The 13620-nt window shown below is 41.0% G+C and overlaps 1 protein-coding gene across 3 annotated transcripts in view; it reads left to right on the forward strand.

The window, feature by feature from the left end:
- The window catches only part of GSK3B (glycogen synthase kinase 3 beta), a 293379-nt gene extending 282475 nt beyond the window's left edge, over positions 1 to 10904 (forward strand). The window contains exon 11 of one of the 3 annotated variants that reach the window (XM_063128873.1): positions 5801 to 10904. In XM_063128873.1, coding sequence (XP_062984943.1) covers positions 5801 to 5868 — 68 coding nt within the window. In that variant the 3' untranslated portion in view covers positions 5869 to 10904. The remainder of the gene's footprint in view (positions 1 to 5800) is intronic. The other 2 variants (XM_063128871.1, XM_063128872.1) reach the window with 2 other exon arrangements.
- Positions 10905 to 13620: the final 2716 nt, after the last annotated feature.

The following is a 13620-nucleotide window of genomic DNA, read 5'->3' on the forward strand; positions in this document are numbered from 1 at the left end:
TTGTTTTTATAGCTATTTTACAGTGTTTATGTTTTAATACTTTTAATATTTTAAAGGTTTTTATATATTTTATTGCTATAACCTGCCTTGGGCAGGCTTCTGTCCTGAAAGACAGCCAAGAAATATTTTAAATTTTCTAGCTCACTCTTCCCAATGTACAGATACTCCCATGGCCAGTCACAAGCCACAGCAGGCATAAATTAGGAGCAGTATGTATACAAAACTGCTGTTTACAATTTAAAGGCACAGTACTCATCAAAGCAGGTTTACAAAAACGCTGACAAATCAATCCATTCATTTAGAACTTCAGGACCTAATGATTTGAGAATGGATATCCAGAATGCCTTCCTCTGTAGCAAGAATCAATCAGCATCAGTCCTGTAATACAAGTCTGATCTAAACTGTTCAATCACAACAAAGTTGCAGATTGGGGCCATCTCCCCTCTGAGCTGCTGCCCTCCTGTCCTAATCAGCCCGGCAGCTATTGTGAGGCTTGGGGGCAGGGGGGGTTGGAGAGAGAGGGGGGGTTGGAGAGAGAGAGAGAGATGCTGTGTATCTGTGTGTGTGCTCCCACCCCCAAAAAAATCTGGACTACAACAGGATTGGGAGAGAAAAGAAAAGGGGGAGGGAGAGAGAATTGCAATTCCCCAGGTCCTTCCTGGCTAAAGAAGATTCAGCAGCACCTTTTTCCATAATGCTTGCTGAAACAATTCCTATCTGCTCTTGCTTATTTCAGGGTGTCCAACCCCCTTTTTTCAAGCGTTCTTTTGGTAAACATGGTATGTATGTATCTTGTGTCACCATTAAAACAAAGCTGCAACACAATCCTAAGTATGTCTACTCAGAAGTAAGCCCCACTGAGATCAATAGAACTTACTCTGAGGTAAATGTGCATAGGATTCAGCCTGAAAATGAAGAGAGGGTGAAGAAAAGAAAGGAGAAAATGAATTGTAGAAATAGAATAGCAAGGTAACTGTGGGATATTTAACCATACTTAAAGACAATAAGTACAGTAAAATTAGTGCCCCTCTACTTTTGTCCCAGCCAGGTTTTCCATAGGAAAACTCTGTACCAGGTGGCAGATAATTATTTTAAAATTTTAATTAAAATACATTATCCTTTCCTATAACAAAATGGTGCTTACTCCTAAGTAAGTGTGTTCCACTGAAGAAGGAAATCCTATTTGATTCCTGTATTCATGCTAGTGTGACATGATAAGTTAAAGGCACAATTTTATGCATGTTTAGACAGAAAAAAGTCCTTCAACTCCTAGAATCCCCTCTAAATGGGAAGCCCCTGCCCCAGGCTTGCCGAGGGAGGGAGGGAAAAGAGAGCGAATGCCTCTGTTTGCAGCCAGCATGGCAGGGCACACCAATTGGATTTTGAATAGGGGAGTGCACGGACCCCCCGCTCTGCCCCGTGGGCCCACTCCGCTCCGCGCCGCTCCGCCCATACTCCGCTCCTCTTCGCCACGGAGCTCCGGCTCCGAATCGGAGCCCCGCACTGGAGGGGAGTGGTGCCAGGTAAGGCCGGTAGAGGAGGGCGGGGGGGGTTACCGGGCCCTGCTGCTGTCGCCGCCCATGCAGCGATGGCGGCAGAGCCCGGTAAGGGACCAAAGGGGAGGGGGGCCTTACCTGCCTCCGTCCGCTTCTTCAATTGAGCCCGCGGTTCAACCAGAAAGTCTGGGCCGCACCTTTTAGACAAAGATGCTGGTACCGACAGCAGTATCAACAACAACCACCTCAGGCTAAACGCATCCAATATGGCTCAGGGAAGTTCCAAACTTACCGTAAATGCCAGGATCCCCCCCCCAAAAAAGCGCCTTTGACTACCATCATCGTTTACACAATGCAACCACCATCTTCTTCGACGGCCATCTATCAAATTTTTTACATGCATGGGAAAGCATCACAACAGACAAATGGGTACTCAGCATAATCGAGAGTGGTTATGCAATAGAGTTCGACAGCTTCCCGCCCTTTTCCGGACTGAAATTAACAACCCCGTCTGCTGTACTCAAAGACGAGGTAGACTCCCTGTTACAAAAAGGGGCCATTCATCCGCTACACCAGCACAAAATACTCAGCGGATTTTACTCCCGGTACTTCACAGTCCCCAAAAAGGATGGAGGCCTCAGGCCCATTTTAGATCTCAGGGATCTGAACCAGTTTAGAACAACGCAAAAATTCAGGATGGTAACCCTTGCAGCTATCACCCCCCTTCTGATACAAGGCGTTTGGTTCGCCACGATAGATCTCAAGGACACCTATTTTCACATCTCCATACAAGAAAAGTCAACAATATCTCCGCTTTGCGATCGGGAACCAGTTTTACCAATTCGCGGTACTTCCATTCGGCCTAGCTACTGCTCCACGGGTTTTCACAAAATGTATGGCCATTGTATGCGCTCATCTGAGGACTCTAGGCATACAAGTGTACCCGTACATCAACGACTGGCTTCTAGTAGCAAAATCCTACCAACAACTCCAGGACCATCTTTCTGTTGCTCTAGAGACATTGTACAATCTCGGTCTGTGCGTAAACACAGAAAAATCAGTACTGCAGCCTGCCCACATCATCAGGTTCATAGGAATAGACATAAATTCCATACAAAGCAGAGTATTTCTTCCCCTTCAAAGAGCACTTGTATTATCCTCCCTGGCCAGAAAATTGCGAAATCGCATCTCAGTCTCTGCTCATACCGTTCAAAGACTATTGGGTTATATGGCAGCGATCACAGCTGCGGTCTTCTGTGCAAGACTTTACATGAGAGACCTCCAAAACTGGTTCATACGGACCTTCGACGCTCAATCCGACAACCGACACACCACACTTCAAATACCCGAGAAGGTCAAAACCTCCCTATTAAGGTGGGAAAACACATACAACCTCACCAAGGGGGTTCCATTCCGCAAACCACCTTCAACCAGGACTATGTCAACAGATGCCTCACTCTCCGGCTGGGGAGCACACTGCGGCCCACTCAGAATACAAGCACTTTGGTCGAAAGCCGAAGCTGCCAACCACATCAATTACTTGAAACTTCTCGCGACAGAGAAAGCACTAAAATCATTCGCTACTACCCTTCGGCATCGACACATCACAGTGGCATCGGACAATACCACAGCAGTGTTTTATCTGAACAAACGGGGAGGAACACGTTCTAGCCGCCTCCTCCACCTCACCAAGACGATATGGAAATGGTGCATTTTGCACCATGTACATCTGATAGCGATACACGTGGCTGGCCAAGACAATACTATTGCCGACCTACTGAGCCGCACTATGTGAAACATACACGAGTGGAAACTGCATCATCAGGTCATCACCCGCCTATTTACTCAATGAGGATCACCAATGGTAGATCTGTTCGCTACACAACTCAACACGGCATGCCCTCACTTTTGCAGCTGAGCAGGCAACAGCCCGGGTTCAATCGGCGACGCCTTCAGTCTATCATGGAACGGGACATTCTTTTATCTCTTTCCCCCATTCCCACTGATAACCAAGGTATTGTCGAAAATAGAGGAAGACAACATGGACTGCATCCTGATATCCCCTTGGTGGCCGCGCCAACCATGGTTCACCAAGCTACTTCTCCTCTCCAACAACCTGTTTTGCAAACTCCCCCAACTACCAGACCTGCTGACAAACATCCCAACATCAAGACACTACGACTAACAGCTTGGAGGATCATACCTTAGATCCTCAATCCTTACCAGAGCCAATACAACATATTATACTCGAATCCAGGAAACCAGCTACGCGCCGGTCCTATGCATTGAAATGGAAAAGATTTATAGTCTTTGCACAAACTACCAAGTTCAACCCTTTATTGGCATCAGTACCTGAAGTCTTACAGTTTCTCTACTCTTTACACCAGTCGGGTCTTAAACCAGCATCTCTAAAGGTCTGTTTAGCGTCAATTGCAGCATATCAAGGCCACAACAATTCATACCCGATATCCTCACATCCACTTGTGAGAAGTTTCTTAAAAGGTCTGAGGAATACATCTGCATTGACCCGTTCTATAGTCCCTGCCTGGAGTTTATCAGTAGTCTTACATGCGCTCACTAAAGCTCCATTTGAGCCTCTAGCGACTATTGATCTAAGACTTTTGACGCTTAAACTAGCCTTCTTAGTCGCGATTACATCAGCGAGAAGAGCTGGAGAGTTGACAGCTCTCAGGATAGATCCCCCATATTTGGCATTCCATAAAGACAAGGCAATTTTGCATCCTGATGTCACTTTCCTCCCTAAAGTGGTTTCAGACTTTCATTTAGGGCAGGACATTATCCTTCCGTCCTTTTTTCCTACAGTGTCAACACCACTAGAACGTACTCTGCATTTCTTAGACGTTCGCAGGGCTCTGGCTTTTTACAAAGCCAGAACTGAATCGATTAGGCTTACGCCCCAACTATTTATATCATATGGGGGCAAGTCTAAGGGATCAGCCATCTCTGCTCAAAGACTAGCGACTTGGGTTGTGCAAACCATTAGGCTAGCTTACGAAATTGAAAAGTTGCCTATTCCTTCACAAGTTAAAGCACATTCAACGAGAGCGGTTGCTACGTCGGTTGCCTTTGGAAAAGGCGTTTCACTGTCAGCGCTCTGTAGAGCAGCAACATGGGCGAAACCCTCTACGTTTATAAAACATTATCATCTCGACGTGCGTGCCAGACAGGACTGCACTTTTGGTCGAGCTGTACTTTCAGAGATTCTACGTTAACAACACCATCCCACCTCTAAGGTAGGATAGCTTGCTACTCGCCCATCAGTGACCACGAAGAAGAAAGTCAGGTTGCTTACCTGTAACTGAAGTTCTTTGAGTGGTCATCTGTGCATTCACACAACCCGCCCTCCTTCCCCACTATGGTGTTATGTACGTGTGTCTGCATACTGCAAACATTTTAATTCCTTTCAGTACTGGGTTGGCCACAATGTCAGTCACTTAGGAACTGAGGGACTCAGGCGGGAACCCTTGGGACATGCACAGTACGGACTGAGTTCCCGCCAAAACTCTAGGCTATAGAAGTTTCCCGGATGAAGCTCTGCGCAGGCACAGAGCCCATCAGTGTGAATGCACAGATGACCACTCGAAGAACTTCAGTTACAGGTAAGCAACCTGACTTTCCTTGACCATTTCTTTATCAATCTTAAACTGCAATCCTGCCCCTTCAGCTTGTACTTCACTTTTTCCGTGTGTGTGTGTGTGTGTGTGTGTGTGTGTGTGTCATTCTTTTTGGAGAAGACTTAGCCAAAGTAGGAATTGAGCACTTCAGCCTTTTCTTTGTCATCTGTTATCTATTTGCTATCCTCATTAAGCAGTTTAACCACCATTTCTTTCCTCTATCTTTTGCTATTCACATATCTGAAGAAAGCCTTTTTATTGCTTTTAGCATCCCTCGCTAATCTCAGCTCATTCTCAGCTTTAGCCTTCCTGACGCCATTTCAGCACTTCTGTGCTACCTGTCTGTACTCTTCTTTTTTGGCCTGGTCTTCCTTCCACTTTCTACATGTATTCTTTTTGTTTTCAGGTCATCTCTAAGCTTTTTGTGGAGCCACATTGGTTTCTTCTGTTGTCTTCTATCTTTTTTCCTAGTTGGAATTGTTTGTAATTGTACCTTTAAAATTTCCTTTGTTAAAAATTTCCTTCCCACAGGTACCCAATTTCTAGCTGGCATTCATGCTCCTCCCTGACTCCCTTAGCCTCTAGCTGGGTCACGGGACATAACAGGAGCCTGACAAAAACAACTGTGTATGTAACCTGTGTCTTCTTTTCCTTCTGTGATGTTTCTAGATGCTAATGCAGGAGATCGAGTTCAGACCAATAACCTAGCTTCAGCATCAGCCTCCAACTCCACCTGAACTGGTCACAAGCAGCACCCTGTACAGGAACAATCGCCAGTATTTTTGAGTCATGCTCAGCAACACTGGTCACATTTGGAAAGAAAATGTAAAAACAGAAAGAAAAAAGCCTTGTTCATTATAGTGTTACTTTTTTTTAATTATTGTTGTTCTTATTTAACCTTGTAAAATATACATACAAACCAGTTTCATTGTATTCTCACTGTGCAGACTCTTTGGGGCAGGGAATAGGGGTGGGAATAAGGGAAGTGGAGAAATGAACACACCAATGTCTCTTTCCATGACAATCTTCTAATTTCAAACAATTGCTGTTGTATACTTCAGAATCAGGAATCTTGTCTCATGCTCTTCCCACAACAAAAAGAAGGAAAACCCTCATTCTGCTGAAGCTCCCTTTTTTAAGCCTTGTATTGTTAAGTGAAGTTTCAACTTTTGGTGTAGTGCACAACATGAATTTGGTCAGGAGCTTAGCAGGAGATGCTCACCTTGAAATATAATATGCTGGAGACCATTATTTAATGGGGTTTGGGAAGAAAGACAGGGTGATGTGCTAAAATATGTTGAATTGCCAAAGGGAACTGTGGGGGAGGGGGAATTACTGTGTGCATGAAGCTTGGAACTGTAAGGATCAGATCTTAATCTTAAATCCATTCTAGAATTGGAGAATTCTGCAGGTATGTATGGTAAATATATACATACAGGCTATTGGCTTGAATGAAAGATACTCACTCACCTAGCCTTAAAGTGGTGGAGTTGGACACTAAATGATCTGTAAAGCACAAGAGACTATGGCCAGTCACTTCCACTCTTCAATAGAAAGGCGGAGGCATACATTCCCTTCCAGATGCAGAAAACTGTGCATTTCTGCACCCTGTCCATCTTAGTTTTTTTCTTTTCATTCTGTTGGTTTCTTCCTTGAATTAGCAAACAGGAAAAGAATGCCAGGTGTTAAAATATGAACATTTTTATTTCAATTAGAGTGTTCAAAATGGCATATTATTTTACAAGTAATTTTAAATCCAAATCCAGAATTTCCAATTTGTATTTATTGTCACAATTGAAATAAGTAGACAAATTAGTTTACTTGCTCCTGCTGACTTACAAAAAGGGGTGTGTGGGTGGGTGTGGGTGGGTGTGTACACACACACACACACACACACACACACACACACATATATATATATATATTATAAATATATACATAGATGCAGTGCTGCTTTTTATTTTTGTTTTTAATCTATAATTGGTCTGACTGATGTAGAAATGCCTGTTTCTAATGTCTGTTCTGAGTTATTTTGTAGTGGCAAAAAGTCTCTCTATTTTTGAAGGGAAAGCAATACTCCTTGGAAGGGTCTAGTAACGTTATAAGAAGGCCTGCTGCTCACGCTGCTGCTGCCCCTGCTGCAGAGACAAAAGCCGGATCTACACTACTGCTTTAAAGCGCTTTATAACAGTTATAAAGCGCTTTAACTGCTTTAAAGCGCTATAAAACTGTTATAAAGCGTTTTAAAGCAATAGTGTAGATCCGGCCAAACACTTGTTACTGGCTTGACAGATATGCCCACCCAGCCTTACATTCATTCAAATGAACCTTAGTCAACTTGGTGGCTGTGGGAGTTTATTTCATTGGTGAATCTTTGGAACATGATTTGGCCCAAGAAAAACCAGCAGTATGCAAATCCTGTCCCTTGATGGTACTGGACTTAGGACCGCCTCCTATTGGCTTCCTTAAATGTGAAGGCATTGAGAGGAGGCAAGTAAAGCCCTATTTAAGTTCTTTCTGATAAAAGGCGCTTGTCAGGGAGGGAGTTGTCGCCTGCCTAAAATGCTAATGGCCCAGGTACACTGTTATTAAAATAGTTTCAAGAGCCATGATTATGGAAGCCATTTTTTCCCCAAATACTCCATTTTACTAAAAAAAAAAAAAACCTGTAATAAATGCGATCTTATGACCATAGGAGGAAATGTCCATCAGAGCTCAGGAGGTACTTGAATGAGCAGGGTCTTGACAGAGAGATGAGTCAGTTTTGCAGTCATGATAACAGTTTGAGCTCAGATGGTTCTAGGATTTACATTACTTTTTATTAGTTTAAAGCTAGCAGGGAAGAAGAATTAAAAGCTTTAATTCTTTTTTTAAAAAAACAAAACAACCCACGTGTTTGTGAGTGTGTGTAAAACAGGACCCTAATGCTTTTATTTTGTCAAGGATCACGGTGGGACTGCAAACAAATTTTATACAACTTTAGATTCAGGTATTTCAGTATCAACTTTGTAAATAAACTGACAAAAGCTCCTCACCAAATTCAGGTTTGTACATTAGTTATTAAATTTTGAGTTTTGTTCTTTGTATATAAATATGTGGACACAGGAACTGCTGTTAATGAGCAAAAGTTACCATTCAGGGCAGGTTTTTTTTTTTAATAATCAGACGAAATGTAGACGAGCTTTTAAAAGCCATATAGTTCTAACTCTGTACAGTAGATAACCGGCCTGTATTATTGTAACAATAACTCTAGCGATGTATAGTATATCTATATAGTTTGGAGTGCCTTTGGTTCCATGATACTTTGACTTTATTTTATTCTTTTTTTTTGTAACAGGTGTCTCACACATCCTAATCCTTTGTTTCCCTTCTTTCAATGATTTCATGGTCAGTAGCATAATTAAAAGAAAATGCATCCATAACTTTTAGTTTCAAACATGGCTTTGTTGTAGATGTTTAAGTGTTTCTCTCCGTTCTCCACGCTATCAGTGACCGGTTTCATTTTATGTTTCCATCTCGGCATCTAAGTGGCAGGTTTACATTTGGCTCGTCTTTTCCTAGCACATTTGTCAAGAGATCTTGGAGACAAAAGCTCCTAGACGCTCTTTGTGCCTCTCGATGAAGAATTGGGCTTTGTAAAGAAGAAGGTGGGGAGAGAGATTAATTGGGATCACACACACACACACACACACACACACACACACACACACTTCCTGTGTTTTACATATCTAGAAATCTTGCAGACTTTTTGGTCAGATATTAATTTGTGATATGAAGAGTCTGTAGCTGTAAATTATTACCTGCCTTCCCAGTCCCACCCAACACCAAGGTTTACTTTCTTACGAGTGTCATTTTAAAATTGACCTTAATTTCTTGTGCCCAGCCAAAGGCCTTGCTTTTGAAAGTTTATGCACTTGTATGTTTGACCTTGTTATAGTTCACATGACATTTTCTTTGATGGCAAAATGCAGAACTTTTTATCAAACCGAAGGTTGCTGTTTTCCTTTTCAATTTTTTTGTAACCATCATTTCAGTAAGGCAGAGGCTGCATTTTTTTCTGGTGACACAAAGGTCAGTGATAGCATTTTGTTTCTGATTCAGTATTTTTATTATTATTATTATTATTATTATTATTATTATTATTGGGGATGGTTTGTTTTTAAATGAAGCACCCCATCTCTCTTTTGTCTGTGTTGCCCTAAGATGGCATTAATGATATTCTTTATGTCTCTGACTGAAAGCCAATCAACACACTAGTTATCTTAATTTTGAAGTATTTTTATTTAAACAAAAGAAAAATGATTTTTTTTCAACATAGAATGTTCTAAAGTCATCTAGCTGCTGCTTCAACAGCCTTCATTTTATTAATATCCCAGATAATGATGAATGTCTGTAACTAGTGTTAATTTGAAATGTCCCCAGGTAAGTAATGCTTCTTAAGTACTGTTATTAATGAACATTTCTCCATTAGAATCTCAGCTATTAGAGGTCAAAAGCACAGTTTAGTATCTAGCCCAAGACCTACATTTTTCAGATATGTGCATCAGAGAGCTTTAGAATCCCCACTATTTCTACAGGAGCTAATGTCCTGCTTCATTTTGCGACAAGGCAATAAAAGCAAAATGAAAAGGCATATTAAAATTCGTACCTGTAGGGTTAGCTTGAGATATGTATCTTCCTTCCTTGTGTTGTATGTTCTTGGTTTTCTGGAAGAAAAATTTATATATATAAATAACAATTTATATATATAAATAATATGCTTGCCTGTAAAATTTGCGTTTGTTACTATGTTGTTAATAGATCACTCGGGCTTGTGCACAAATTAGCGTGGTCACATCCATCTTAAAAGCAGCCATCTAAAATATATATATAATGGACTGTGGGTTGTATACAAACTATTGCATACACATGCAAAGCTGTCTTGATTCAAAGAAGAAACAAAATATGTATAACATTATTACTACTTGAATGCCTCTGTGACTGATTACTTTTTCATTTTAAATATAAACTTTTTGTGGAAAGTATGCTTAATGTTTTATTATTTTATCTACTCCCTTCTCCTTTGTAAATACATTTTGTTCTGTGTGAGTTGGTTCGGAAATAGTTAACTGGTACTGTAATTCGCATTAAATAAAAATAGGTTAGCCTGGACATGAAATTTAAAATTAAAAAGTGTGTGTTCTTTATTTGAAAAACCTTTCTGTCCACCACCTCCTTTAAACTGCTCCTGTTCACCTTTTTCCAGGACTGACCCCTGCCCCACCTCCAAAATGTTGATTTGAATTTTACACAAGGAACTGTTGTGTTTTCTTCAATGGTTTAATATATGGCAGTTTTGCAAGAGGTAACAACCTCTGTCTACCACCAAAACCTTTGATTTGATGGAGAAAGGAAAGAACCTTTTCACAATAGATGTTCATAGCAGATGTCCCTACTTTACTGTTCACATTCAGGATATGCCAAGACTTTTTACAGAGTGCTTCCTTATTTTGAGCCCCTGAATATTTAGTGGTGGTGTGAAAAGTTTATCATAACCGTTTCTTGTGGGGCTATTCCTCCAATAAATTGGCATGTTACTATCTCTGAGCTGGGTTTCAGTCATGGATAATGTATGTAAATGTGATGTTTGTTTGCACAAAAAACTTTTTTTTTTCAGGCCAGATCACTGCTCATATCTATTCTGCTACTATCCTAAAAGGCTAGATGCAAAGTCATAAGACTACTGCTACAATAAAAAATGCTATATTGCAAAAAAGGCTCTTCTTCTTCTTCCTCTTCCTCCTCCCTCCCTCCCCACCCCCTCTCTCTCTTCAGTCATACAAGCACTCGCCAGGAACAGCAGAGAAGAACTTGCAGGAGGATGATCAAAGCCAGGCTGTCTTTGGTTAGCTAACAAGAGAGCTTGTGTTGCAGGAGGGAAACCCTGCCTTTTTTATTATTATTCTCTCTCTGCTGTCTACATGCCTCCCTCTCCTGCGGCCCTGGTGATTCCACAAGCCCTGTGAAGTCTCCCTTGCTCTTCGCTACATCTCTTAAGAACCTCAACAATACAATAAGCCTCAGATTTACAATAAATTATACATTATGGCACTTTTCATCAAACTGGCTATATACACACACAGTAAGCCATATAATTTAACCACACCAAAAAACAAAACAAAAAACTTGGAAGAGTATCTTGAGAACACTTACTATATCTGTAACACTTATCAAATATTTCATAGAAAGTCTGTTAGAAATTATCCTTATGAAATTATCCTTATCCTTTACCTGCTGATGGTGAGCCCATGCATTCTTGTCTTATAAGCAAGCTCCATTGATCACAGTGGGACTTAATTCTGGGTAAACATTCATAGGATAGGGCTACAAATGATAACCATAACTTTTCCATGTTAAGGAAAACCTTTGAGTCTTCATTGAGCTCAGATGAAGATACATGGACCTATAATATTAAATGAACTAGAAAGAAAGTCCTATGAAGAAGGAAAAATGATTATTATTATATCACTTTCTTGCTCGTGGGTTTTTTTCTAGATGGACATGATGGGCTTTGCCAAGTCATGCTGTCTTTTACAGATTCAGGAATTTCCTGACAAGGTTTTCTGTATAGTTTTTTAATGTGATGGAATAATTGTGACCTTTTCCTGTTGCAGTAATTCTTTGACTTCCATGGCCAGTGGTGTATATTTCTCTCTCTTTTTTATAACATTTTTGTCATTAGGTATTGCTATGTGAATGAGGTAGGTGTGTTTTTATTTTTTGTCTATGACTATTATGTCACAAGCTATTGTCTTGTATGTATGATTTTTTCTGGTTTTACGATCTGCATTTTCCAAGATTGTTTCGGGTGAGTATGTATAATATGGTGTAGGTTGTTTGATGAATTTGAATTTGATGGACAGCTGTTGGTGAATTATTTTTCCAGCTGTATTGTGTCTGTCTGTATAGTCCATTCCTGCCAAATTTTACATCTCCTGTTACATGGTGTATTGTTAGTATCTCTCTCTCTTTTCCTCTTCCTTTCCTACAACATTTTTGTCATTATGAATTGCTATGTTGATGAGGTATGTTTTGTTTTTTGTCTATAACTGTTATGTCTAGTCGATTCTTCTTATTATTATTATTATTATTAAACAGTGGAATACAGAACAAAGTCCCACAGATAGCATACTTGACCTACTTACTGTGTTTTCCAATACATCTTTCACAAACCCTTTTGACAGCATACATAGTAGTGAATTCCTATGATGAACAAGATTAGACAAAGAAAGGTGTCAACCATAAGAAAATTTCCAAAATCCATGTTGGTTTATTAGGCCAATGAAAAGATCCCCAAGGTTGTGCAAGCTTTTGATATACCTAGATCAAGCAAAATGTGGGGGTGGGGAATGACTAGACTGAACATTTTGTTCAGACTGGTCCCAAAGAAGAGTCTGCAGGTATTCAAATTTGGCTCAGCAGGTCATGTGATAGTTACAGGATGCTCCTGCTGCTCCTCATTACACTGGGGAGGAGTGGGGGAGAATGTATTCCCCCCCCCATTTGGGGGGATATAAACATACCTATTTTCAAACGTGTTTTCCAGCCTGTTCCAAGTGCACAGTGGATCAAAGAGAGAAATCAGTCTTTATATTAAAAAATACTCTAGGGCGCTGGATAATCATAGACCTGATTATAACTGATTCTTATAAGTATTGGGATATTTGGTTTCATGAGGCTGCTAACTGGAAAGTTCAGGGGAGATTTGCAAAGACTAACATTTTTTCAGAAGGTAGCCAACAGCTCCAATGGCTAATTGGTTCCAGTGGCCAATCATTGTCTTTAAAGCTAAAATTGTGTCCTAGATCCTCTTTGGAGCATCTACTTGGTTTCCATTCTTTAAAAAATATTCAGTCCCACTTTCTTATATCTATATTTGATGTGCCCAGGTGTTTTTCTGCTGCTACTCTTAATTTGGAAACTGGCATTAACTCACTTGACAGCAACTGAGGACAGTGTTGTGACTTCAGAGGGGTTAATTGTAGGTGTCCCCCACCCCCATCACCTCCTCACAGCCAGCATGGAAAGAACTGCACTGGCTGCTCTCCAATGTCAGGAACTCAATCTCAGAAAAGGGGTGTTGCATTTGGCATGGGGGAGAGGCCAGGATCCTTCCCTCTCCCTCTGAAGTGCCCCAGCCAGATAGGCAAAAAGCCCATCCACCGCAAAATGCAAAGCAGGAGGACATGGAGGCGAAGATCAACCTCTGCCACTCTTCCACTCTGCATAGGATAACCGTAAGCCTCCACCATAACAAACTGTTTAGCTTGGATATATTCCATCCATTGGATATATTCCATCCATTGCTGTCTTTTGCTTACCTCCAATTCCATTATATCCCTAGAAGTTCCTGGACTGGATGAGGGCTAAAACTCAATCCAGACAAGACTGAGATGCTATTAGTGGGTGGTTCTTCTATCAGGATGGTGGGTGTTCAACCTGTTCTGGAT

Source organism: Elgaria multicarinata, chromosome 6, assembly GCF_023053635.1.
Source record: "Elgaria multicarinata webbii isolate HBS135686 ecotype San Diego chromosome 6, rElgMul1.1.pri, whole genome shotgun sequence".
In the NCBI taxonomy this organism is placed as follows: Eukaryota; Metazoa; Chordata; class Lepidosauria; order Squamata; family Anguidae; genus Elgaria; species Elgaria multicarinata.